The 27,167-nt window shown below is 34.4% G+C and overlaps 2 protein-coding genes across 6 annotated transcripts; both read left to right on the plus strand.

Moving 5' to 3' along the window:
• The first annotated feature begins 490 nt into the window (after positions 1–490).
• LOC113395342 (mediator of RNA polymerase II transcription subunit 16) lies at positions 491–11,877 on the plus strand. Of its 2 annotated transcripts, none has more exons than XM_026632936.2 (20): positions 491–643; positions 777–954; positions 1,264–1,396; positions 2,297–2,426; positions 2,802–2,950; positions 3,289–3,453; positions 3,827–3,943; positions 4,255–4,319; positions 5,020–5,163; positions 5,946–6,050; positions 6,418–6,541; positions 6,635–6,755; positions 7,256–7,342; positions 7,428–7,590; positions 7,683–7,852; positions 8,004–8,143; positions 9,134–9,234; positions 11,125–11,225; positions 11,372–11,512; positions 11,779–11,877. In XM_026632936.2, the coding sequence occupies exons 1-20, from the start codon at positions 582–584 to the stop codon at positions 11,813–11,815; spliced, it is 2,433 nt and encodes an 810-aa protein (XP_026488721.2). In that variant the 5' UTR covers positions 491–581; the 3' UTR covers positions 11,816–11,877. The 2 variants fall into 2 exon arrangements, with proteins under 2 accessions (XP_026488721.2, XP_026488722.2); XM_026632937.2 differs by having other exon boundaries at positions 6,421–6,541.
• Positions 11,878–13,594: 1,717 nt separating this feature from the next.
• LOC113395343 (uncharacterized) lies at positions 13,595–26,879 on the plus strand. 4 transcript variants are annotated; one of them, XM_064219578.1, is made up of 7 exons: positions 13,602–13,751; positions 14,649–14,823; positions 19,219–19,308; positions 20,707–20,837; positions 21,536–21,676; positions 21,869–21,987; positions 22,684–26,879. In XM_064219578.1, the coding sequence occupies exons 2-7, from the start codon at positions 14,709–14,711 to the stop codon at positions 22,691–22,693; spliced, it is 606 nt and encodes a 201-aa protein (XP_064075648.1). In that variant the 5' UTR covers positions 13,602–13,751; positions 14,649–14,708; the 3' UTR covers positions 22,694–26,879. The 4 variants fall into 4 exon arrangements, with proteins under 4 accessions (XP_026488723.1, XP_026488724.1, XP_064075648.1 ...); XM_064219579.1 differs by having other exon boundaries at positions 20,713–20,837; XM_026632938.2 differs by lacking the exon at positions 14,649–14,823 and having other exon boundaries at positions 13,595–13,751.
• Positions 26,880–27,167: the final 288 nt, after the last annotated feature.

Below are 27,167 nucleotides of genomic sequence, written 5' to 3' on the forward strand. Positions count from 1 at the left end.
GATTTAAGTAAGTTTGGACTGAAGATAGATACAAAAACGAAAAAGAAAATTATCTATGAATTGAAGAATAGACATTTTTTTACTTTTTGCGTTATATTATTGCAAGAACAAGTATTTTTAAATTATATATTTAAATTATAAAAAAAATTATATCGAAAATTGAATATATTTAACCAATTTTAATTTTGTAATTTGTTTAGTACATATTTTTGACTATACACTTTTATAAAAAAACATTGAAATGAGGGAATATTTTCTCAGATTTAACTTACAAATCACAAATTGTATATTTGTTCAAAATAGAGAATTATAAATAAACAAGAGTTAAATGTATTTTAATTGATTTGTTGATTAAGCATTAAATCAAGCTTCGTTCTGTTAATCCATTAATCGGTAACTATAATAAGTTTGTATGCAATCTGTGCTCTACGTCAAATTTTATGTCTTGAGAATTGTCATACCCGACAGTAAAGGATAAACTATCAAAACGCTTTTGATGCTTAGGCTTTGGCTTACTTGAGTCAGATTTTGAATAAAAAAATACATTTTTTAAATGGTGTAGCATCCTAATTAATTATAAAATGGAGCTTATTTACTCTATGAGACGTAAACCTTTAAAATGTGAACCGCCCCACTTCGACATGTAACTATTTATTTTAAATTTCGCAATTACTTATCGAACTCAGATCTCGTGAAGTTCAAGTTTTGAACAAAACAGTTAATTGTATTGTATGAAATTAAATATAATAAATTGTACGCTATTCCTCCTTTTTCAGCACATCAGATCCAGAAATAATTAGGCCTATTTGTACTATATCTACTTGCAATATCATTGCTTTCACATCGTTGACGGAGCTGTCCGACTGTGATGGGGACACTTGGGGTGGTCACGTCTATGTTTGTGATCTTGACACACCGTGGGATAGCCATAAAGTTACTAGCACTGTACATCCTGTGAGTAACATTTTAATTTTACAACAAGTAACCTAGTAGAAATAAATATGCCACTCCAAAACTTCTCGAAACTCTCTATTAAGGAGAAGGCTTCGAGTTTATTGTACTATGCTCAATTAATTAAAAAAACAAAATCAAGCTGCCAGCAATTTTTCATAAAAATTAAAATTTCTATCTATTTGGTTTATGTGTACAATTTATGAGTAAATTTCTAATTTATTTTCAAATATTAGTTGACAAATAGATAAACTATACATGTACTATTTTATATTACCAGTTTGATTGTAGATAATAATGTACTCTTTCTAGATATCAGCATTAGAATGGGATGGTGAGGGAAAGCAGCTGTTAGTAGCCACTACAGTGGGAGAGGTGTCTGTGTACGGCCAGAAAGACTTTCTCCTTAATGAATGGACATGTTTGTACACTGCTACCTTCCCAGGTAAGTGTAACACTATCACAGCTGTAAGATCAATGCCTTCATTAGTCTAGCTTTTATTATATGTAAACCTAAAACCATATTACTATAATTTAGTTTCTTTTCTTGGTGGTAGGGCTTTGTGCAAGCCCGTCTGGGTAGGTACCATCCATTCTTCAGATATTCTACTGCCAAACAGCAGTACTCATTATTGTTGTGTTCCGATTTGAAGAGTGTGAGTAAGCCGGTATACAGGCAAGGGACATAAAATCTTAGTTCCCAAGGTTGGTGCATTGGTGATGTAAGGAATGGTTAATATTTCTTACAACTTCATTAACCAAATCACATGGCCCATTTGCTAGTCCTCCTATCTATTATATAAAAAAAAATCTAAATTCTGATCATTGTCATTCCAACATTATCTTATTTAAAAATGCATGTAAAAGTCTACTAAACAAGATTTTGAATTTTAGATATTAGATTCATCAATTAGATTTTAAATTCAGTTAAATTTATTATAACATTTGAGAGTAAAATAAACAGATTGTATTGTACAATAACTGTTAGGGCCAGTTATAATGGCCTTGTATCTGTAGTTATATAAGGTCACTCGCCCTTTAAATCTAAATAGTGTAGTTGATTGATTCACAATAAATTCTTAGTTTAATGGCTTTTACTTGTGCCGACAGGGCACTGATTATTTCGCCAATGTCACGTAGGATGGAGAAGACACAAATGAGATTGATCGGTATGTTAAGATAACAAATTCAATTAAATTTTAAAGCCAAGTATCGTAGTAGTAATTTCCTTGTTAATCCTTAACCTAGAACAACAGTAGTTGATGAATGGACAGTACCTACCCAGATCTGTTTGCCCAAAGACGTACCAAGTAATTAATATTATATTAATCAAATATTGTTTCAGGCGAACACATAATTAAGGCAACATTTTTCCACAATGGTCGAAGAGTTCTAGCATTAGAAAAGAAACCGGATGCTCCGGTTAGTGAAAGAATACAAATCCTGAGGTCAACGCCAACTTTGAAAGGCTTCGGGTAATACATTGTTTTAATAAATAATATTTTTATACTAAAAGTAATATAGCAATTATTACAATTTCGTATCTTTTAATTGATTTTATTTATCTATGTAAGCATGGTGCTGGTAGCTTTTTTTTTGTAATAGGTAAGAAAATACCCAAATGTACCTGATAATGAGTTGTTACCACCAACCATAAACATTGTTGTTGTAAGAAATATAAACCAATGTACAGCACATTCCCAAGGCGCCATCAACAATGCAATGCATAGTTTTCTGTTACTCAAAATATTTTCATGATAAAATTCAATATATGCAGGAAATTATTATTAATATATCATGAACGCTAAAAGTGGATGGTCTTAAACATCAGTCATTATCTCTATCGGCAGTGGTGTCGCGTGTCGCGGTGCGTGTGTCATATCAAGCACAGGACTGGTGGGTGCGCTGCAAGCAGGAGAGGGGACACGTGCACAAGTCGCCAGCGACTGCCTTCGTTCGCCGCGAGACCACATCTGTGCTGCTTCCATCGCGCATAAAAGTGGGTATTGTTTTATTGCAACAAACATAAAAATTACACATAAAATGTTTTAAATTTAAATTATAAAAATATTAGGTGTCCCTCAAGTCACAATTTTAGGGCTTTTTTTATTGCTGAGCTATGCAAATGGTATAGCTAAAACAAGCTTATTTAAATTATTTAACTTTCAGTTTTATTATTAATTTTATAATGTTTTCATTTTTATATATAGTATATCTTATGTTATAACATTTGGGAAACTATTTAAATGATAAGATTATAATTACTTTATTATATCTTATGTTACAAATATATTAATTTCTCTTTATTTGAAATGACACGTAACTCTAATGCTTCAGACGGAAACCTGCTGGTGGCGGCGGCGTGGCGGCGCGGCTCCAAGCGCGGCGTGCGCTGCGCGGTGTGCTCCGTGCTGCGCTCCAACACCTCGCGCGCCTCCCCGCTGGCCGTGCAGCTGCAGCCGCTGCCGACCGTCTACCTGCTGGACGACGACATCTCGCCCGGTGAGTCATGCGAGTCGAAAGTATGTGTACCAGGCAGCATCACAATTTAAATTTGAGGGGGTGCTATTTGTCTTCTTGGGATGCTGGTTTTCTTTGGCGGATAGTATTTGGCCAGACTGTTAATTGTAAAATCGTCTGTACTAAGCCTTGCGGACTTAGACAAAAGGCATTAATTATAAATGCACAATGCCGTCTTAAGCAAAACAAGCACCCAAGCAGTGTTCTAGTGATCTCCAAAATAGATCCTGCATGAAGACGGGCCAGTATCCACAAATTAAGAATAAGGTCATTTAGTAGCATTGTCCCGACTTTGAAGCCGCAGTCTGCGGTCGAGATGAGCTCAATAATAAAGTCTGCTATTATTCGATTCCAGTGTCATTGTGTTGGTGGCTCCGGGACGACACGGACGCCCTCCTCATCGCTGGGAACAATTTAACTCTATGGAAACTCACGGAGCGATCTTATCCAGTACACAAGTTACTATCGAAAGGTATGTGCAAACAATTAACTTCTTAACCAAATACATCGGCTCTATTAATTGCCAATAAAGAGAGCTTCCCGCTCGGTAGAGCTGATTGAAGTTAGAATTGATATTTTCCATTACATCAGTCACGTTTGACGTTACATATAGGTTTTGGTCATCGGGTGTTAAGCATAAAAAAGTGACATATGTCCTCCGTCAGAGTTTTAACTTGTTTTACACCAAATGTCATCAAATTTGGTTCAATGGTTCAATTTACTCTACAATATTAGAATAGACGTAAACAAAGTATAATAACAATGGCTGTTTTATCTGTTAAGGCCCAGTACAAGGAAGCACGACGCCTGGTGGTGGACCTAAAACTTTGGATTGTTTTAATACTGTAGTAAGTATATAAAATATTGTAGTATCTTAAAAAGTAGTGTTATAAATCTGTGACTGGTGTTAAAAGGGCCACAGTATATTTCAGTGCCATTTTTTACATAAAATAAGTCAAAATAGTCCGACCGATGGTAAATGGTATTGACCCCCATTGACATTGGTGCTGAAATGTTAACCATTCCTTACAGCACCGATGCGCGACCAAAATTGGCAACTAAGATGTTGTGCCTGTAGTTAAACTAATAGATAAAAAAGTTGTAAGTTAAAATGGGTGTTCCCCGAGGATCCATTTTAGGTCCTTTTATATTTCTAGTATATATAAATGATCTTCCGTCCTATGTAGAAGGTATATATATACACGATTGATTCACAACAAATAATTTAGTTATGAAAGCAAAAAAAAAAAACAAAATGTGTAACCTACCCATTGTTAGAAAACAAAATTATAATTAGTACTAAACAGTAATTCGAACAAAATTCAAAACTTCAAAACAAGGATTCGCTTATCCTGATACATATGGTCTTAGTATGTGGGGCGTACGACAATATTGCACACCGACAAGTAGGTAGTGTTTGCCCCTAAAACTACTTTCAACGCGAGGGTCGAATGAGAATTTCGTGACTTGTACATTTGAAAACATTTAGCAAAATGTGTTGATGTGGAGTTCCCACCTGTCATAGTAACGAGCGCGTTCGTTCCGCAGTCGTGGCAGCAGGCGGCGGCGTGGCCGCTGGAGGGCGGGGAGAGCGCCACGCACGTGTGCGCCGCGCGCCTGCCGCCCGCCGCGCACGCCGTGCTCGCCACCCCGCGCGCGCTGCACCTGCTGCCGCGAGACACGCACCACTATGTACGCACGCACGCACGCACGCACACACGCGCACACGCGCACACGCACACACATATGCACGTTAGCATATACGATACAATAATACTAAAAGCTTTTATTAAAGTTGATTGTTTAAAAGCTTAAAGCATCTAAGAAGATCTAAGAAGCAAATCCAAGAAGAATCCAGTAATTAAGTCTTTTTAGAATGGGTGTTCCACAAGGACAATTTCTAAGTCCTTTTCTATTTTGAGTATATATGAATTACATGCTATGTTAACAAGTACTTTTAACTTTGTTGTTTCACCATTTCCTTAGAAGAATGTTACGTATATGTAGTTACAATATATTATGATCGGGCACAATGTCTGTAAAAACAGAAATATTAAATGTACACCTATTACGCCAAGCAGACACAACAACTACCGACAACTATTTTATGAAAATGATATGTTTTTGATTATCTCGCTGATCCTTCTAAAATCTAAACAGGTGATACATTCAATTGAATTGTGTAAAATGAGGAAGTGCTTATAAAAAGCTACTCGAAATACTATCGCTGTAGGGGTCTCACACAAATAATATTTTCTTGACATTTGCATAATTTTACATAATTGCCAAAAAGGGTGTAATTACTTCAGGGTTCATGTACATATGATGCGAGTATTTTTGTGAGTGACGCTGGCTACACTTAAAAAAAATGTTTGGTTAAGTTTACTAAAGTTTTTATTATTATTATTTCTTCATTTGTAAATATTTTCTAACATTTCATTATATATACAAAAGTCGTATCGTCTTTTATTTAGCTGGTTTCCCGTCCAATCGTGTCAAATGGCACTTCAGCACCGGAAACGGCGGCCGGCGCGGGGACGCCTCCCAAGAAGACCAAGTACGGGCCCGGACTAGCGCCGGTGAGTGGGCCTCCAACCTGGAAGTCGAAGACAGAAACTCATCTGGTTAAATGCTTTTATTTTTATTGACTTAAATCATTTTATATTAAAATTTTGTTAGATTCCGCTCGCGGCTGAGAGAGAGGGGAGGGGAGAGATTGCAGGTGTTAGGTTACCTACGTCCTTTTGTATCACCTGACAATGTATATGCAATTATATGATGGTCGTCTGAGTAGTTAATAACTTCTACGTCACAAGCGTAACAAACAAATGAATGAACCCAGTTTCCCGTTTTATAATAATACTAGCTGCCATTCGGCCGCTTCGTCGGTAATGTAACGCATGTCCAGCGAGACCCTAATAAGAGCTCGCCATCGCTGGCGCCCAGCAGAGCGGCGGCTCGGCCACGGTGTGGTGCGCGGAGCTGTCGGCGCTGGGCAGCGTGGCGGTGGCGCTGGACTCGCGCTCGCAGCTGCACGTGTACAAGCTGCTGCAGCCCGCGCCCGACGTGCGTGAGTACCCCGCCCGTTGCACGGCTGGTTTTTTAAAGAATAGTAGCTGTGTCACTAATATTCCTATTTTTATTTTTATTTTGTCTATCGCAGCGACTCCGCTGTCAGTACAGCACGTAACGTCACTGCTCGAGTACTCCATGGTGTCTGGGTACGACTGCCTCGACGTACTGATGACCCTCAAATCGAATATCGTTGAAGCTGTATACGAGAGGTACGTATAATAAAAAATTGGCGCCCGACATGGGGCAAGAAGCCTTTGTAAATTAACTAAAATTAACTTCACGTCACTATAAAAGTATATCTCTATTAGTCTGTATAATGGCGGCATGTTATAATGCCACTTTTTTATATTTATTAAAAGCAATTGTCCGATATGATTAATTTTATTGGAAAATGAAATGTCGGACAAGCTTCACTGATATTCGTGTTTTGTGTCGAGTATTTATAGGCAAGCCGTGAAGAAAATCATTGTCAGGTAATTTTCAAATCATTTGCACACTATGGTTGAATAACCTCCAAACCTTATCCATAAGGAGAGGAAGCTCATGCAAGCTTTTGTGGGTACATTACAGTTTTTACTTTTACTTTTTTATTATATCAACAATATTACATAATATTTATGTGATTTAATTGGTAGGAAAGAGTAACTGACTTTTAGCTGAGGTAACTTTTATCTACTTATTTTATTTTAATAGAACATTTTTTTTACAGATTAACGGAGAATTTCCAAAGACAAGCGCAGTCGTTCCAACAGTATTACTATCACAGCTGGCTTAAGCTAAGAATTTCCCTGTGCAGGTAAATTAACAGTGGCTTCTTTTATTTCTTTTGATCAATTGGATTACATAATTTATACTCAACAATATCATCAAATCGCCCGCAGCCTGTCGGGCGCCTGGCAGAGCAGCGCGGCGGCGCTGTCGGCGCAGCAGCTGTGCGGCGCGGCGTGGGCGGCGTGCGCCGGCGCGCTGCGCGACGACAAGCCCGACGCGCTGGCCGCGCTCGCCGCGCTGCTGGACGACCACGCGCCGCCCGACCTCGACAAGGTCTCTCGCGCGCACGCACGCACGCACGCACGCACGCACGCACGATCTTCACCTGATAAGAAACCTTACGGTTGATTGATTTGCAATTTCAGAATCTCCTAGCATTGGAGGCTAAAATGGATCTGACGAGCGAGGGGACGCTGCAAGCGTTGCAGCCGCTGCAAGCTCTTAGACGACCGTTGCAGCGAGCCCTGCACACGGCGCTCACGGCGCTGGCGGCGATGCAGCCTTCCAACTTGCATCAGATGCAGCATCAACACGGGTAAGTACACCATGGACTCAAGTGTTCATTAGAGGACGAGTTTCATTGAGATTAGATGGTAAAATACTCATCCATTGGAAGCTAGAAAAATAGTAAATTAGGGTATAGGCTCGCGGGTTGGCATTATTCCTAAGTTGTGCCACCTGTGCAGCTACGAGCTGTGGTGCGCGGCGGGCTCGGCGGGCGCCCTGCGGCGGCTGGTGGTGCTGGCGCGCGCGTGCGGCCGCGGGGGGGACGCGCTGGGCCGGGCGCTGTCCCGGCTCTCCATGCCCCACAAGCCGGACTTATTGGGTGAGAACCGCATGCTGATCTCTACTTGGAATTTTAACATCGTACTATTTCTCAGCATCATTTTTTTATATTAAGTAAAATCAAAATATTCTTTATTCAAGTATGCTTATAAAAGCACTTTTGAATCGTCACGTTAAGGTGTTGGATTAAATGTAAAGGTTTCAGAGGTAGATTCTACCGAGATGAACCGGCAAGAAACTCAGAAGCTACTCTCTTCCACTATTCCGATAACAGAGCTATAGTGTTGAGATTAGAAAAAAAATAGATATATGAATTTTTTCGAGTTCAATTTTCTCCATAGTACCATATCGGTGCCATATCGTAGTATTTTTGTATTGGCTTTAATTTAATACAGTTTTCATACTGAAGTTTATAATTTTTTATTTCCACTTACTTAATTAGTTGGTAGATTGTTTTTCTATAAATAAATAATAATAATACAATCTAGGATTTAGGCCACTATATGTCTACTGATGGCAACTTTAACTTTTTGTAACAATAGTTCCAGTAACCATGCAATTGACAAGGATGCCAACCTAAATCATGACTGCAATTAAATTAGAAATAATTTTGTTTAGAATTCAATCCAAATCAAATGAAATGTTTTTTATTCAAGTAAACTTCACAATGAAGCGTTTTTCGATATTAAAAACACTACCACGATTTCGGAAAGCAGCCTCAAGTGAGAAGAAATAGAAAGAAACTCGCATAGTTGCTCTTTTCAAATAAGCAGATTTACATTGCTGTTATTCATAATTAGCCTTCAATGAGTCCTGTGATGGAACCCGAGCCAGGCATTTTATTCTAAGTTTTATTTAAATGAATAATAAGATTCATTGGCTAATTTATGTTAACCCATACCATATATTCCTTTAATTATATTTGTGCAAACCACGAGAACTAAGACATAACCTTAGTAAATCATACTGACTGTTTATATATCGGCAGCACAAAGACCATTAAGTAATGAATATAAAATGTTGTTGTTAGAGGAGTGTGCGTTGCTGTGCGCACAGGCACCGGCGCGTGTGTGGGACGCACTGCCGCGCTGCTGTGTGGCGGCGCCGCACGGACGTGCCTGGCCTCTGTTCGTAAGTATTAGTTGATATAAATATATAAATATTGGACAACATCACATACATTACTCTGATCCCAATGTAAGTAGCTAAAGCACTTGTGTTATGGAAAATCAGAAGTAACGACGGTACCACAAACCACCCAGACCCAAGACAAGATAGAAAATTAATGAATTTTTTCTACATCGACTCGGCCGGAAATCGAACCCGGGACCTCAGAGTAGCGTACCCATGAAAACCGGTGTACACACTACTCGACCACGGAGGTCGTCAAAAGTTGATATCTGATGGCTTTGACTATTTATAATTATGATTTAGATATTATAGAAGGTGGGTAATCAGGATGGCCGCGAAAATGACGAAACGTTATATAAAGAAACACTTGTAATGCTCGTTAGAACGGTTACAATACAAATGCCCGATATATTTCAACTGGCGATATTTATACTAAAACATCTTAAGTTAATACTAAATTCACAAACTAAAAGATAATATTAAACATTGTTTATCTTAATTATTCTAATGATTATTTACGGACAAATATTATTTAATAATACCGGATTATGTAATATTAAATATTAAAGATTAATATATTACACCGCAAGTTGATAAGCAGCAGAGATTATACCTAGCCAGATCAGTAAAATAAGATTCTAGTAGCTTAATCCTTACATTATACATAATAAAACAAAATTATTATAGCATTAATTAATCGACATAATTTGAGAAAATATAAATAATAATATGCACTAATTAATAGAATAATATATAATAAAATGTTCCAAGTATAAAGAAATATGAATCAACTATTTATTTGATTATGAAATTAGTAATTAAATTGTAGAACAAAAGTTTTTACCCGAACTAGCCGTATATGTTGGGCCGGAAGTGTTAATTGATAATAATATGTTGTAGTTTATAAATCTATTTTCTATTAATATGTACCCACCAAACAGATAAACAAAATCCTTATATATAGATAATTAAAATGGTACATTGAATGGTATAGAAGTTGTTCTGTTATCTCCATTATTAAGCCAGTTTCATCGATGTGCCCTCTGATGATAAGTCATCACCCCCACCCAGACATTTATACCATAAAATATTTTAACCGTTCATTAGCGATATTTTGTGTCCTGTTTACAAACAAAGCATAACAGGAAGTTTGGATTTTACTTTTATTTCTTATCTGCCAATCTTTATAAGTTGGGTGCAAAATCTTCTGCCTTTGTCACAAATAAAAGAGATGACACATCAGAGAACAATTAATTTAAAATTTGAATAGTTTAATGAAGATGATGAGGCTGAATAGAAACTGAGTAATACAACAGTAAAATTAAATGAATCAATTCATGGGAAGGGCTTTTACATATATAATATGTTTATACGGTTACAAGTACATACACATTAATGTTTTGCTTACTAAAATACTTCTATGAAGTACTTTAATTATTGAAGTTACAGAACAAGTTTGACAACTCAAACCGACGACGTCTGTTCGGTTCAGTGTATTTAATTGCACTCGTTAAAAATGTCACGAAGCATCGCCTCGAAAAGCTATCGCGCAAAGTAAGCAAAACAACAAATTAACATGAAACCGTACAATATATTTTGCTCAAGATAATGAGTACTCTGCACAAAAAAATATTGGAGAGGCTACTGGAAGTCCCGTATAAAAATACTAGCCAATAAATGGAATAAAACATACAAACAATAATAATTTAGGTATGTAATTCATAAAATAAAACGACAAATAAGAATCGTCATAACTTTGACTTTGACATAAAACGTCATGATTATAAATAATGTTCAGTATAATAGTGTTGGCTGTAAAAGCTAATTACCGTAAATATATAAAATTACGATATTTTTTGAATGATGAAACGATTTTTTTTTTTATTACAGTTTGAATATGGTGTTGAGCCAAAATCACTACGCTACGTGCCGGAGCCTCCGCCGTTCGCACAATCCGATATAACGCCATCTTTAGATATGGATTCAATAAGGTATAATATTACATGTAGATAAAATGCGAGTTAAATTTGTTGGCGCGCGTGAATTTCTTACAAATCTCTATAAAAATTGTAATGAAAAAATATAAAAATACTATTTATTTACATAACATCTTAAGCACGAATGTCATGGTTGTTAGGTACATGTATTTGGGTGGGGGAAGACGTGCAGCGCGCTGGCGGCAGTGCGGGCGTTGTGGAGCCCGTGCCCTTGCTGCCGCACAGCCTTCACGACATCCATTACAGAGGGCGTACGATGGACGTTTCGTGGCTGCATGCAGGTATGATAATTTTATTTAAAAAATGGTAGGCAGACTGTCAAATGAAAGGCCACTTTATGGTAAGTTGTCACCAATAGATATACTGGCTTTTCTAGTAGAATATGGAATGAGTGGGTGGTACCTACCCAAAGCCTAGTAGTATATTAATTTGTATCAAGCCATAAGCGTTGTGAAAATATTTTAACAAAATTAGTCTATAAGATAAAGTTTTTTAAAGTTGCCCACAGTTTTATTGTTCATGTCTTTATAAAATACCCCTTTTTCAGGTGTGGTGGGAAGTGGACCCTGGTATCGAACGTATAAACTTAAAATAGTCTTAAATCAATTGATGTAAATATTAGGTATAAATAAATGGATATTTTCTATTATGGTTTTTCAATTCACCTGTTCTCATTTTTTAAGTTTAGTTAATAACATCATACTAATTACGAGTTAAGTATTTGTTTCTTTTTTTTTTCCTGGTAACTCAGATTGTTTTATATCTCGAGAACTACTAGCAACTTTCACTGGACTGCATATGACAGGACTGGAGGTGCATTATACACCTGTTGTGCTAATATTACTAGGGAAAACGTTGACGAAAAACGCAACAAACTTGTCTGAAATCGAGTCTTTGTTAAGCAGTCTCGGACTGAGGCCGACTAAACTTGATCCAATTCAACCCCAATGAGACTCAGCTTTGTGAGTTGACCGCTTAAAGGTCACTATTTGTCTCAGTGAAAAAAAAAACAGTTCATTAAACCAATCGTCTTTTATTTAAAAACTTCCTGATCGTTTTATTTAATTCCTGTTACGCATAAAAATATTGTATTGAGAAAAAAAATAATGTCTACCTCTTATTTGAATCAACTTAAATTATTATTTTTTCTTTCTTGGGTGTACTGGTATTTGTACTCTTAAATTTTATATCTTATCATACAATGTTACAATAAATAAAACATTGCAAAATAACAACGTTTTTTATTAAAATCAAATATTGAAGCTTATATTTATGCTTCGAAAACGTGCACTATTGCAATCGAAGAAGGAATAAAGATAAACAAACCTTAGATTTACGTATTCATGCGATTTGGTAATATATTGTGCACAAATAGTCCTTAATTAATGTAGAATTTTTATAATTCAATACTATACCTACCACTAAACTACTTATATTCATAGGAATTTTACTTTCAAAGTTCTGATAACAGCTATGTCGACATTCAAAATACCATATTTTTACGAATCCATGATGAATATCATAGATTATTCAAGCTCTCTCGACCAATTAAATCACGACAATTCGATGTCAAATGTTGTTAGGATAATAATATATAATTTATATATGAATTGATGAATGATTAGGAATAATTATGTCCCGGTATGATAAAAATATATTGTTTTATGATGTTTTTGTTCAATCAACTCTTCTGCCACAAAGGTTTGTGAATATGGTTGTAAATTTATCATAGGGGCATCTAATCATCCTGTACCGACCCTAATACCATTACATATAAGCAAGTAAATATTATATATTTAGAAGCAATCTTTATTAAAACAGATTTGGTAATGAAGGTTTATTTTCAAATTACTAAGGGGTAACGCTACATATATTGTTACGTTTTTTTCATGTCATAAAAAAGAGCTCTAACTGTACGGTCTCGTTATAATTTTGGAACTCAAAACACTCTTTGGATAGTTTATCAAAAAAGGCATACTTTACATCAAATAATTTATAGACATAATAATAAAGCTAATTTTAATAGAATCAGCGGCAGTCATCACGACACATATTTTGGACGTTGCCTGTTAATAAATTTTAAATCAAATGTTTTAAAAAACCCTCTTTAAATAAGGCTTCTTTCTAGTTTTAATACTGCACATATAGAGTGAAGTTAATATTTTCTAATTTTCGAGTAAAACGTATTTTTTTTAATTTTACTTACTTAAATATAAAAATTCGGTTAAAAAAATATAAAAATACATAATGAAATATAATATTGCAATACATTATCAATTAGTGTTCAATTTTTAAACTATTTAACCGAAAATCAATAACCGGTAAGCTGTAAACACCGTAATTCTACTATTGTATTGTGTCCATCACCAGTGTCGTTGCAAGAATCGAAGAAGCGTTTGATCTACGACTGCGTTCTTGTAATTAATCGCGAATATCCTAATAATTTAGCAACGACCTAACTGTAGTGTTAAAATTATAATAGTAAAATCGTTATAGTTATTGTAATGGCAGACAAGAAAGGTATTTATGCGCTTTAATTATCATTTTTCTTTGTTCTTTTCTATAATATAGAAGGTTGACATATGTAACGTCATTTTGCCTTGAATTGCAGTTTTTGCAATTTAAAGCAATATTTTAACACGTAACAGTATTTCCGCTGCAAAAAACTGCACAATAACACGTATTATATCAATAGTAATAAAATTTCTCAGATTTTTCTGTGGATCAATAATTGAAATCCAAGATGGTTGACGGTGGATGGAGGCGCGATCTTCTAAGATTTATCTGAATATATTTCTATTCCATGTACTTGCAACGAAATATAAAGCAATCATTTCATTTATATTTATAATGTACGAACGGTTGTGACCGCTTAGTGAAATTACAAGTGATTTCAATTGCCCTAGTTAGTGCTGTGTAGCTATAATGTATTTCGTTAAATTATTTAAATACATCGTCACAGATTATTTCTCGTGAAATACAAAGCATTAATAAAAAAAAAATATTTTTTAAATATCGATTGTCTCCATAATGATGGCAAAAAAAACCTTCACATTTTAACCAAAATGCATTAAAGAACATTCAAGATATATATATTTTTTATATGTGTTACAAATATTAGTTAGCAAAAAAAAATATAAAGTGTAAGCGATTTGTTCACTCACAACATAGGCTGTTTAAAAATTGCTACTGCTATTTAAATAACAAAAAAAAAACAATAAGGAGGTTCACACACAAGATGTTAAATTATAAAAAGATAATTTCAATACAATAGCATTAATATGCAACCTTGATGTCGTTACATATGTCAGTCGTTCATGGAGTTTAAGATATTAGTAAATACCAATATAGGACTATGATATGGTATTCATACATAGTTACTGTTTATAAACAGCATATTACAAAATTATGTAACAGGTTTTGAAAGGTGCTTAGATGATGGAATGCTGTCATCCAACCAAGCACTAATAAACTATAATGATTATAATGATGCGTTACCTACACCCCGCCCTCTGTCCCTCCGCACCCCTTCTACAGGAGCCGCGGGCGCGCCAACGCAGACCCCGCGCGGCAGACGCCTATTCGCTATCATGTAATGACATTACATAGAATTTTTCTTTCTTTTTCTTTTTTTGAAACATAGAGAGAGACAATATGATATGTGCGTAACGGCGTGTGGACGATCGTATGTGTATTGATTACGATGTAACCCCTTAATGGTTCGATTGCTATAAACAAAATTCCCATTTTTCTAATTCAGTACATAAGAAAACTATTGAAAAAACTGTTAGCGGTTTACAACGGTGACTTTAAAGTAATATAATATTCTCAAAACTAAAACATCTCATGATTTTATTCTTAAAGTCATAAATTTATGTTTTTGTGGTCTTATTATTTTGTACAAAGGTGTGCATTCTTTTTTAGATGTTGATGCTAAGTCGAACAAGTTTATAGCCCAACCCAAAAACCTGTTTGTAATGATTCACACTTCAACATTTTGAAAATATTTTCCTTTATAACCAAACTAAAACTATTATATACAAGCTCACAATTTAAAGTACAAAAAAAAAATAACAAAGGAGTTTTTTAAGGTCACGACATAAGCGTTAAACTTGACTCTTTGCAAAGTCAATTGTTAATTCTATGTTATTGTTCACAGACAAAGGGGTTTCATTTATTTCATACTTAACTTCAATGATCAGTTTAAAAATTGAAAATATATCCTTTCATATAGCAATCGAATCATTAGAATTTATAAAGTGTTAGGAACGATCATATCTTTTAATCAAATCAATACTTCTTAAAAAAAAAATTCTAATGTAAGTTTTATTATACATGTAACTGGAAGGGCTGATTGTCGTGAAATAAGTGGTTGGCTGTACAGTAGATGTTTTTGGCTTGACAATATTTGTATAGTTATTGAAAAAAGGAACAGTCTTTCTGGATGCATATTTAGTTGCATATGTGTAAAAGACCTGATCGTACAACACTTCATAGTTAACACAATAAATATGGTAAAAAAATTTGTTTTAAGATGCAAATTTCTGTTTCTCAAGTCAGAGACGACAGAGAAACAGAATTTTTCCACATAAATTTAAATTGATGTTCTCTGCTCCTATTTTTCCTTTTTCTATAAACATTTAGTTTTTCAGCTTATTTTTTTACCTGTTTTTTTTTTAACACTTTTTATTTTTTTTTAAATAATGGCAGTCTCCTTTTTTCATTTCTATTCTAGTAGAAATAATTAACTCACTTTAAAATGCCAGACTGCTATTATTGCATTTGTTTTGCTACATTTTTTGCACCAGCAGCGAGGCATACATCTCTATAATCACAATGATAATTATGCCTCGCTGGTACAGGCCCACGTTGAAATGTTGTTGGGCTGCCTAACTTCCATTTATTTTTTTTGGTTTTTAGACTTCTAAACGCTAACACTTTAGATATAAATGTTGTGAAATGGCGTGAAGGAATTTTTTTTTTATTTTTAAATTCTTTAACGCCATTTTTCTTTTTCTTTATGAATGGGATCTTAAAATATTATCTATTTTAGATTCCAGTTTTGTTAACAGATGTGACTTTAATTTTTATTTATATAAATCAAAAGTCTGTCTGTTTTTAAGATGAGTGTTCCACTAACAATTTTATTTGAATAAATCAGTTTTTTTTTCTTGATTAATTTATACAAATAAACTGATTACTGATTTATGAAATAAATATATTCACAAAAAAATATATATGTTTAATTTTTTTTTTGTGGATTTCTTGTAAGGTGACGGCTAAGGTGACACAAAAAATTAGTTTTTTATGTCACAATTTAATTTATATGTTTACACAAATAAGCTAGGTTTAACACTTTTGTCTGCACATCGTTTGACAAGCGATATGCAATCAAAAATATTAATATAATCACCTTTTTAATCCTTTTCAAGCTGTTTTTTTGTTTTTTTTTTTTTTAAACTTACATAAATATCTAATACACATTCTAAAGAAAATATCGATTAAAAAGGTACAAAGAAATACGAAAAATGTTAACATGAATGACACTTGTTAGTGCGTGTGTGATTAGAATAAGGATCGAATGAAGATAATTATCAAAGAATATTTTTTAAAAAAAATTATCTTCTTTCATAGTATTGTATGTGGTATTGACCGCGTGAGAGGTGCATGCAAATATGAGCTTTATTCGAGTACAAAATGCGTTCAGGGATCCAGTTTATATGATCTTTGATTTTTTATACTATTTAGCGAAAAAATAACTTGGAATTGATGTAATATTAGAATATATTGTAACAGCATTTTTTTTTTTTTAATATTAGTATTTCTTTTTACACAGGAAGGTATTCCAAAAATATTAAATTAACTCATGTAGTGGTCTAAGTATATGAATTAAGTGTAAATTTAATATAACCAGGATTTTGTGGTTTTAAAATATATATTATATTATAGAATTTTGCTGGTACCAGTTAGATATTGGCGCATATTTTATTATTTAACGCTAGCAATCTTTTTATTTTTTTCGTTCGTACGCGTTATTAATTGGTATTATATTATGTTTAGTTTTAGAACACGCATGTATCATCGTGGAATGTTCTAGATATTTATGTTTCGTTATGCATGTTACTATGTCCTTTAACGCACTCATCATAGTAATTGTTTAAATATTTTTAATGAAAACGCTTTTTTTTGCATTCGCTTCATAGTCGAAACAGCAAAATATATGAAGGTGTTATCAATTAGCTATATATACATACATAAAATCTTGGTAAATAATGTCTTAGTTAGATAATTTAAATAGTTATAATGTTTTTTTTTTTTTATTGGAGAATGTTCACGATGTTCATGTTTACATGGACGCCATTACTGGTGGCCATGTTTCGTAATATTCTTGACAAGTACGTGCAGCGATCTTTGTGAGCTTGAAAGTTTTTTTTTTTTTTTTTAATAAATCTATTCAGCCCAAGGATTAAATGAAAAACGTTGCGCGAACTTTTGCGTGCAAGCTCTGTAATGGATTTTTTTTTTGTTAAAGATCTTGTTTGACGTTTTATATTAAATAAAGTAAGGATTTTTCATTTTTGAGCTTGGATGCTATTTATATCTTGGTTTTCCATATACAGACAACACCATTCTTATCCCTTTAATACCTTTTGTCTGATGCTATTGGTGTAGGCAGCGATTTTTTTCCTTGAAACTTGTCTTGATAAATAAGTTTAAGGTGGAATTGAATTGCAACGTTGCCAGTTGTGTTTTGTGTTTCAAATCAAAATTAAATATTAAAGAATTCAATTATATGAGTTTTAAGCTTTCGGTTTCCTTAAGTTCTCCTAGGCTACGCCAATATCAGATACATGTTTTCTAATACAATATAATTGCCTGTGTCTTTAAATGGAACACTTTAGATCACTAGTTATGTTATACATATAAAACTAATGTCTTTTTTGATAAGATCGATTATCGTGTGATGACTGATTTGTTACTTAAGATGTTTTTAAGATGTGGTCACACTCGCTATTTGCACATAAGTCATTTTCGACACTTATTCAACATTATAGTAAGTGTGACCAATGCATAAGGAATGCGATGTAAATAAATATTTGGTAGGTATTTCAGCACCTGCACACTGTGTTGAATTGTGTATAACCTACCAAATCTAAGACTTTGGTTCAGTTATGTTGTAATTGAAGCAAAGGTCCGCCATTATTATTAGAATTTCTTCCAAAAAAAATTTTTTTTGGAAGGATGACTTTGGCATTGTAACGCGTTGTATGGGTACCGCTTGTCGTTAACACTGGCGCTAGTGTGCATAGATATTACGATTTAGTGTTTGAAGAGAAGTATTATCTATGCTTGGCGACGCGATCGAATGTTGCTTTCATAAAAAAATATTATTTTTTTCATTGGCAACATTTACAATAGCGTGGCCACACTACGTCACGCGTGAATGCTCGGGCTTGGGTTGCGGCGCGCGAAAGCGCAATACTGGCGCGACTGACATTACACTGGCAAAATTAATAAAGTTTTGAACATTAACAAATCATTGTGAAGTGTATCTAATGTCTTCAATGGATGTGAAAAGACTAAATAATAGTAATTTAATATTTTACTATGCAAAGGTATGATTATCGTTTTTAAAACTGCTGAATCTAAATTTTAAAACGATTTTAAAAATACTTGAATTAAAAGTAATTTTAAAATTATATGTAACTGTTATTTAGTCATTAAATAGCACTTAATATATGGCAACACTATGTAACAAATAAAAAATGCAATCATAATCAGTGTTGCTACAGCGAAAACGAAATTGTCAGACTAAGTGTGCATATAACTAATATATTCTCGATGTGGGAGCTCAATCAAAATTATAATTTTCACCACTTGTCTGGTAGTTTTACACACATGCATCCATTAAAGGTGTTGGTTGTCAGTGTCCGTCGGTCGTGCTGTATGTTGTTTTATATTTGTCTCATGGTCTGAGTTGTTACAGTTACTCCTCCACTCGGAGCCTACCCCCAACCTCAGCCTCCGCAAGGACCCTTCCTACCCGCGCCGCCGCAGCAGCATCCGCAATATGGAGGTATGTGGATATCGCTTAGACTCAGTTGTGATGGCCAAGTGGATGGCACACTTGGATCTTAATCCAAGGTCGCGGATTTCAATGCTGGCTAAGCACCATTGAGTTTCATCTAAATAATTAGTCAATTTATCCCTTGCTTCGGAAGATCGTATCAAATAAATGGTTGCTACATGTATTCAGCAAATGTTGTAGAATAAATTTCAATACTTCGTAGGACAGGAAAACTTTGTCCGGCTGTGGAAGATTTACCGACTATATTTAAATATATTTTTAAAAAGAAATACAATAGCGACTTGACCCAGTAATCTAGTTTTGAGGTTGGCAGTTTTTCACTCCCTTGTAAACTCCGCCTGTACTCGGTCAGCACGTAAAGCCGTTGGTCCATAAGCCCTTCCGTTCGTGACACATTTGCTAGTCCGTTGGTTTAAGAAAGAAAAGGAGTACTGGGTGTACTTATGTTGGCAAACACACTGCCAACTATAATATATCCTGCGTCATTTGCTAAATGTTCGCAATAGCCGAAAACACAAGAAGGCATCATCATCAGCTTAGTACTGTTGAGCTGATGTATGGTATGGTGTAGTATATGACCATGTGGTGGAGATAGTACTCTTAAGTACCAACTGCCAACTTGTCCTCCCAATTTGACCTCCTTTAGTTAATTTGACGGTTTGTTTGATGAATAGCCTCCTCTTCTGTTAAGTCAGGCCTTGTTAACGCACAACGCTTGACTTAACAGGATGCAGGTTCCCTCACGAGGATTTACTTCAACGTCTATAAGGAAAATTGCCTAAATTAGTATACGTAATAATAGAAGAAGATCCATGTCAATCTCCAACTGCTGCGATAATTTAAAAAAAAAGTAGATCAATCCTATCTTCGTTTCTGAGGAGAAGATATGGAGATTAATCCATCACGCTGCATTCAATGCTAACCAGCACATGCAAATTTTCTTTCGATACATGCAGGTTTCCTCATAACGTATTCCTTACATAATCAGCCTGTAAATTTCCCACTGCTGGGCTAAGGCCTCCTCTCCCGTTGAGGAGAAGGTATGGAGCATATTCCACCACGCTGCTCCAATGCGGGTTGGTGGAATACACATGTGGCAGAATTTCGTTGAAATTAGACACATGCAGGTTTCCTCACGATGTTTTCCTTCACCGCCGAGCACGAGATGAATTATAAACACAAATTAAGCACATGAAAATTCAGTGGTGCCTGCCTGGGTTTGAACCCGAAATCATCGGTTAAGATGCACGCGTTCTAACCACTGGGCCATCTCGGCTCACGTATTCCTTACCTAAATTGTATTCCAACTGAAAGCCCATCTCTTCACTTTTGGAGACACTTAAAATTTAAAATATTGCAAATGCTTTGTAACGTGTAACGGTTTAGTGGCAGGCGGGTCGCCGTACGGAGTCGCGTTCGGTGGCGCGGGCGCGGGTGCGGGCGGGGTGTATGCGCCGCCGCCGTATGACCAGCTGCAGCACCACCAGGCCATCCCCGCGCTGAGTCAGCAGCTACCCGTGAGTACATCTTCAACTTACCGTCGGCATTTAGGTTAAGCTAATCTGGGTTAAAAAAAAAACTATATTTAAGTAGACTCTTGACTAAAAATCCAATACATCAGGAATTTTAAATCGTCACATTACCGTATATTATACCTGGATATTCTGGAGACTGACTCATCTTTTTGGGATGCCTTTCAGCTGGAAGTTTTTCGCCAGCTTTATCCATTCGTCTCTACCCGGAGCGAATGGAATAAAATGTTATTATGTATTGAAAATGTGAAAATTCTTGTCCACTTGTAGCCATAAATTTCAAAGCACCTCTTGGTACCCCCCTAAGTGTCCAGGCTTCGCAGTACTCTACTGATCAGATACAATTTATTCATTGTTTATTGAAATTTTTCATTAATAAGCAGAGGTGACAAATTTAGACTCTGTTTCCTGTGCTATAAAGTTTAGGTATACCGATACTTGGCTATATGCAACTCCAGTAAGTGCTCCTCGCATAACTATGTTACCCACACATTCATATATAGTCTGTTAATGCTTGCAATGCACTTTAATATTTTATATTTAAATAGTTAATGGCAAAAAGGTATTAGCAATAAAGTTCAATAAGGGCATCCGTTTTTAGTCTTAATCTTGATTCAATGGCAATCGTTTTTTCTTTATATTAAACCCTATAATAACTAATGAAACTAACGGTTTGTTCATAGATGTATAGCCCTGCAGCAGCAATGTACGCAGCAGCTGCCGGATACCCGGGATATATCGGCTACCCAGTACAGTACTACCCGTACTACCCGACGGCCGTTCAGCCTTCCATACAGCCCCTGCGCCCCACTATCATGATCCCGGTAAAAACTAATTTAATAAAAAAGTCACTTAACACAAAATTAGATAACTATTCTTAAAATTAACGAAAAAACTTAACCGAATTCTCATGTTTTATATGAAGAACATTTTAGTGTATATTATTGTGTTATTTATCTATTTTATATGATTAAGATTGTACGTTCCTCGTGTTAATAAATACCTGTCGATTGCAGAACGGCTTCGAGGCGGGCGGCCGGTTCGAGGGGCTCGCGCAGACGCTGCTGCCGCCCGCGCCCCCCGGCGTGCCCCCCTCCCCCGCGCACCTCGCCGCCATACAGCCGCACCAAGTGCTGTGAGTACTCTACATCCGGGCTCCCATTCGTGTTAACAGTGATATGGATTATAGCGGCAGAGAGGAATTCCACAAGTATTGATGATGCTTTTCATCGTTTAAAATCACAAAAAATCCACTAATCAGGCCATTTAAAATTCTAAAAATTCATTTTGCGAGTTAGGTCACATTTACTTCATACATACTTGTATTAAACAAGTATCGAAAAGTATTCAGCAACGCATGTAGATCAATTTCAGTGCTATCGCGTTAATTTGAGTATTGTTCGTGAATGTGAAAGCCGATCGCAGTAAATGATGAAAGAAATGCCTTACTGAGCAGAGTTGTGTCCACTCTGACCCAAGTACAACTAGAACTCGTAATGGTGCATAATGAAATTATAAATGCTGAAGTAACTCGTTATCTGCCTGTTGTGCTCACACCCACATCACTGAACCGAATTTAATTAATTATAATATCAAGTAAGCTTGAATTCCAAGGGAGGATATAATATAGGCCATTTTTACACCTGACGACCAACCCCCCAAACGCGACATCGTTGCGGGCGACGACGTCTGTTAATCTTCCTATAATTGATTGAACACATAGATATATAATTCTAAGTATTATCTAGCTTGGATATTTGTCGTTGAAATCCCTTTAAAATAAAAATGTTAATGTTTACAAATAAAATATTGAGATATTTTCGTCTTCCAGGTGGCGTTAAGTGTAGACGAGTCGCACGAGCGGCATTGAGAACATTGACCGACGGACACAGGCTCTAATATCGTCTTCATCACAAAAGAAGTATACATACTGATTATTTTAAAAACATGTTTAAATTTCTCGACTCGATACACTAAAAAAATATCATAAAACTCCTACTAAAATGACTTGAACGACTGAAATGTATAATAAATCAATAAAAATACAAAAGTAGAGTCATTTCAGGAAAGGGCAAACCGTTTTTAATTTAAATGAAGAGAATGTTACATTTATATATATGTAAAAATGTTCCATAAATGAAATGGAGGCGGTTTCATTTGTGTGCCGTCGGTGAATATCAGCTTAGCCGGTTATTATTGACTGTGATGTGTTAAGATAATGTTTGCCACTTGCTAATTATAAAGCTCTCTATACAATTCGTGCCTTTGAAAACGAAATTGAACACTAAATTGAAAATCTCAACCAGTTCAGAAGGTATTCCGTGAATGTTTTATTTTCTTATAAAACCAGTGATAATTACAGACATTCCAGTCGTAATAGCATTGATGAAATTACATTTAAAATGAAAATATTCATGTAACTCATTTAATAAAAGTAATATATTTTTTAAGCTTGTTCCTTTTTTTTTTTTATAAAATGTATAAGTATGATTGATAATCGATTAATTTGGCACAATAGTAATAAAATAATTATCTCGTATACCAAATAATACGTTTTACATTTAAATGTAAAATTGATTCATTTAATTTCAAAATCAAGTGGTGAACATTACTGTCGGCCGAGACGCGGTCTCTGCATAGTATTATTGTGGCGTCGCCACTCTACGACTAGACTATACTCGCGGGCTTGTGCTGTGTGTGCGTCTGTTCGTTACGTTATGGATTTTGAACGTGGACTTCATTGTTTTCGTTTTATATAATCATCGAATGTTTTTATTGTAACTAGAATTTTCGATAAATAAACTGCCTATTTGTTTTATGGCAGCTATATAACGACAGTCATTGTTATATGAGTATGTATATCCATGGTTTTTGTTACATAATTACTAATATATCGAAATAAATGAGATCCGTCACAATTTTATTCGATAAACGCACAGACAGTACAAAATCCGAACTTTAGTTATATATAATTGAGAAAAAAAAAAATTAAACAGAGGTTGTGCGTGACACGTGCGAGTGAGACGGGCGGTGTGTGTGAGAGAGAGAGAGAATGTAACTCGGTTTAATTATTATATAAATTGAGTAGTTAATTGTGAACCGTTTGAGAATTCGTTTTATTCTCAAATATGATTTGATTATAAAATATAGTCGAATTATATTTGTGAAAAAAAAATTGAATTTGAAAACGGCTTAAATCTTTAATAAGCGAATGGATATCTCTCGAATAGCATATTTTTAAGGATTATAGCAAATACCAATAGCTATTGTAACTTTTTTCAATCTTGTGTCATAATTTTTTTTTCATAGTTTAAAGAAATATAATGTATTCGCTTATTAAATACTAGATCTGTTTCGATGATGTTTGAAGTTGATATCAGAATCTCCGGACGCTTTCACGCGTCGTAACTAGTTATAATGTGTAATACATTGAACGTGATTATATGGAAATCGTTTTAAATATCTAATTGGTCTTCATTTATTTTAAAAATAAATGTACGTATCTATCTATATGTAATATTGTTTGTTAAAACGATTTGAAGTAACATTTTTATAAATATTTGTAATGTGAAACTGTGTGTTTAAGTATTATGTAAGCAATTTTTTTTTATCTTCCCACTCTAAAATGATAACAAAATTGTCACTCCCCACCCCCTACTATTTAGACGTAAGTGTTATTTATGTTACTAGTGAGTTACGTCGATTTAAAAACATAAGAAACGAAATCTTTTAGTTTTAAAAGATTAAAACATTTATTATTTTGTTTATAGTAGTACTTAAAGCTCAAGAAATATGAGTACTCCAAGCTTATGTAATACTTAAACAAGTCTGTAGTCTGTTTGAGCTTAAAAGCTTTTTAACGGAATATATTATATATAATGTTATATGTATCAATAACTAGTTTGTCACAAATGTATATAAATGCGTTCAATGTCTTCATACGAATGTATTGTTTTGTGAAAAATGTATTATTGTCTCTGTGTGTAAACGAAGCTATTGTTATATGTTATTTTAGTTCTTATTATAGTATTAAATACAGGTGTCTAATACGGCTAGTGAAACAGGTCTGTATGTGAACTAGTTTCAACTTGTTACGTGTTGTGATCTGTGTCATTTTTTATAGTTTGTCTTATATGATGTAGTTTTTTTTTAATATGTTCCGGATTGACGTGTCAATTTGTTTAATGTTTTATAGTAATACAGACTCGTCAGTAGTTTGTCGGGTTATTGAGGTTATTATTACAGAATAGTGCGTTACAGTTGCAACTCTTTCCTCGTCTAGGTAACTTTTGACGATAAACATTTAAGCTGAAAGTGTGTCATCTGCTTTATCTGATAGTCTGGTTCTTATACTGAGATTAATGTATTAACTTGACCTAATTAATGTTGTGTTCACAGTTGAACATAATAGATCGGGAATGAGTTTGGACTGTAACGGGTATGTTTACTTGGGGTTTTCTATTCTCAGCGGCCAACAATTCAAATATCCTTTAAATTTGTTTAAAGAAATAATGTATTAGCAATTGTGCATTTGAATACTATAACGAATTCTGTATCAATACTAAAGTCTTCTATATGCTCCATTACAGGCTTAATATATATTAAATGGAGTATTAACGGTTTGATCAGAAGTCACAGTTTGATGATGAGATTATATCAATTTTTTACATCCTGTATAATGTACGTATAATAACGACGAAAATATCATAGAACATAGCTAAGTATTAAAAAAAAATCTCATTTTTGTTTATATACCAGTTTATATACTTTTTGATTATTGCATTTTTTTTTTAAATTTAAATCATGTCTACTAAACTAGGATGGACTCAAAATTTTATACTTTAACCAAAAAAAAAAAACTTGTTCATGGTGCCTTTATTTAATTGTTTTACATTTTTTTTTATATGTCTGTATCTCGAATGTATTGTAACTCAACAGATTAAAAAAAATATATATTGTAACACTATGATTTAAATGTCAGGTTTAGATAAGCATTCGAAAAGTATTATCTTTATAATTTATAGAAAAGAATGGAAATTTTATATATAATCTGTTGTGTGATAGAGAAAGGTAACGCAGTAACAATCCCACGCGGTGTAGGGACCATAGAGTAATTGCTTTTTTTTTTCCAACTATGCATTTAATATTGCAACATTTCAGAGTGATCATTTTGTTTTGTCATTGATAACGTTAATAGCAAGTGTTTCATAAAAGAGCATAATAATTCGTATGTCGAAAGCATATCGAAGTATAATTAAAGTTTTATAAATAACGATAAGTTTATAATTGCGTTTGTTAGTTGTTGGAAGGACCGGAGACATCTACGCGACCGATCGCTACTTAACGACCGGGGTCTCTTCAAAGCTTTCTACGTTTAGTATTTGTTTAATATGAAATTGTACCAAAAATATTTAATTAAAGTCAAGTAAAAGTTTAATTTGTCTTTGTGCGACATTATGACAAGCCTTGTCTTTTATAACAAGGTCTTATAAATACTAGGATTGAAAGTGTTATCTTTGAGTAATTATTATGACAGATAGATGAGTGGGAATCGTTAAAGTGAATTAACAAAAGCGAATGCTCTCGGTATTGTAACGAAGTATCTTTTTGTTAGTAGATCAAAATTACTTTAATTATTGTATTGATGTTTTAACAAGTCGTTAATAACAATATACGATTTTTATTTTGTGTTCACTTTTGTTGGTCCACTATAATGTTCCTTGCGCTCTATCTGCCTTTATTATTTAAAAAAATAATGAGTTTAAATTTCGATTTGAAATTGTAGTCGCCGTCAAAATTTTGCCAATTTTTTGATGTTTTTGGTAAACATATGGCTGTATGTTAGAAAGCGTCGTTTGGTCTCGTAGGTGTGTCCGATGCTTAAGACTATTGTTTTAAAGTCGTTTGTGCTCTGTTGTCGTTTAAGCGAAAGTGAGTGCTGCTCAAACGTGTGAATCTATCGACTTCGAGTCACGTGCAATATATAGCATAAATATTATTTTGTTTCCAATAAAAATTAAAATTCCATTGATGTTTTATTTCGATAACCCTTTTTCTAAATATTTTGATTACTGGGGTGACCAGCTCAGATAGCCTAATAAAAAATACTTGATTTACTGATGAACCGTGAAAACAAAGGTAAGGTACAAAGTTTTGTAGGGAATTAGAAATGCAAAGATTGCATTTCCTAATTATTTAAGATCTGCTTAAAGCTGGTCAAGTTCAACAATTACGTCTGTCAGTGTTGTTTAGGTGGGCAAAACAGCTGCATCAATAATTTCATTGTAATATTCGTTTTCGCGGTAAATCAAACTG

Source organism: Vanessa tameamea, chromosome 28 (assembly GCF_037043105.1).
Source record: "Vanessa tameamea isolate UH-Manoa-2023 chromosome 28, ilVanTame1 primary haplotype, whole genome shotgun sequence".
In the NCBI taxonomy this organism is placed as follows: domain Eukaryota; kingdom Metazoa; phylum Arthropoda; class Insecta; order Lepidoptera; family Nymphalidae; genus Vanessa; species Vanessa tameamea.

Bases quoted from the DNA above. Each gene is read 5' to 3' on its own strand.
- LOC113395342 (XM_026632936.2), top strand. From the start codon at position 582: ATGGAGCTTATTTACTCTATGAGACGTAAACCTTTAAAATGTGAACCG. The intron at 7,591-7,682 runs GTCTCTCGCGCG...TTGCAATTTCAG, and splicing joins CGCCGCCCGACCTCGACAAG to AATCTCCTAGCATTGGAGGC. The intron at 11,226-11,371 runs GTATAATATTAC...CATGGTTGTTAG, and splicing joins TTAGATATGGATTCAATAAG to GTACATGTATTTGGGTGGGG.
- LOC113395343 (XM_064219578.1), top strand. From the start codon at position 14,709: ATGATTATAATGATGCGTTACCTACACCCCGCCCTCTGTCCCTCCGCA. The intron at 19,309-20,706 runs GTATGTGGATAT...GTAACGGTTTAG, and splicing joins GCAGCATCCGCAATATGGAG to TGGCAGGCGGGTCGCCGTAC. The intron at 21,677-21,868 runs GTAAAAACTAAT...TGTCGATTGCAG, and splicing joins GCCCCACTATCATGATCCCG to AACGGCTTCGAGGCGGGCGG.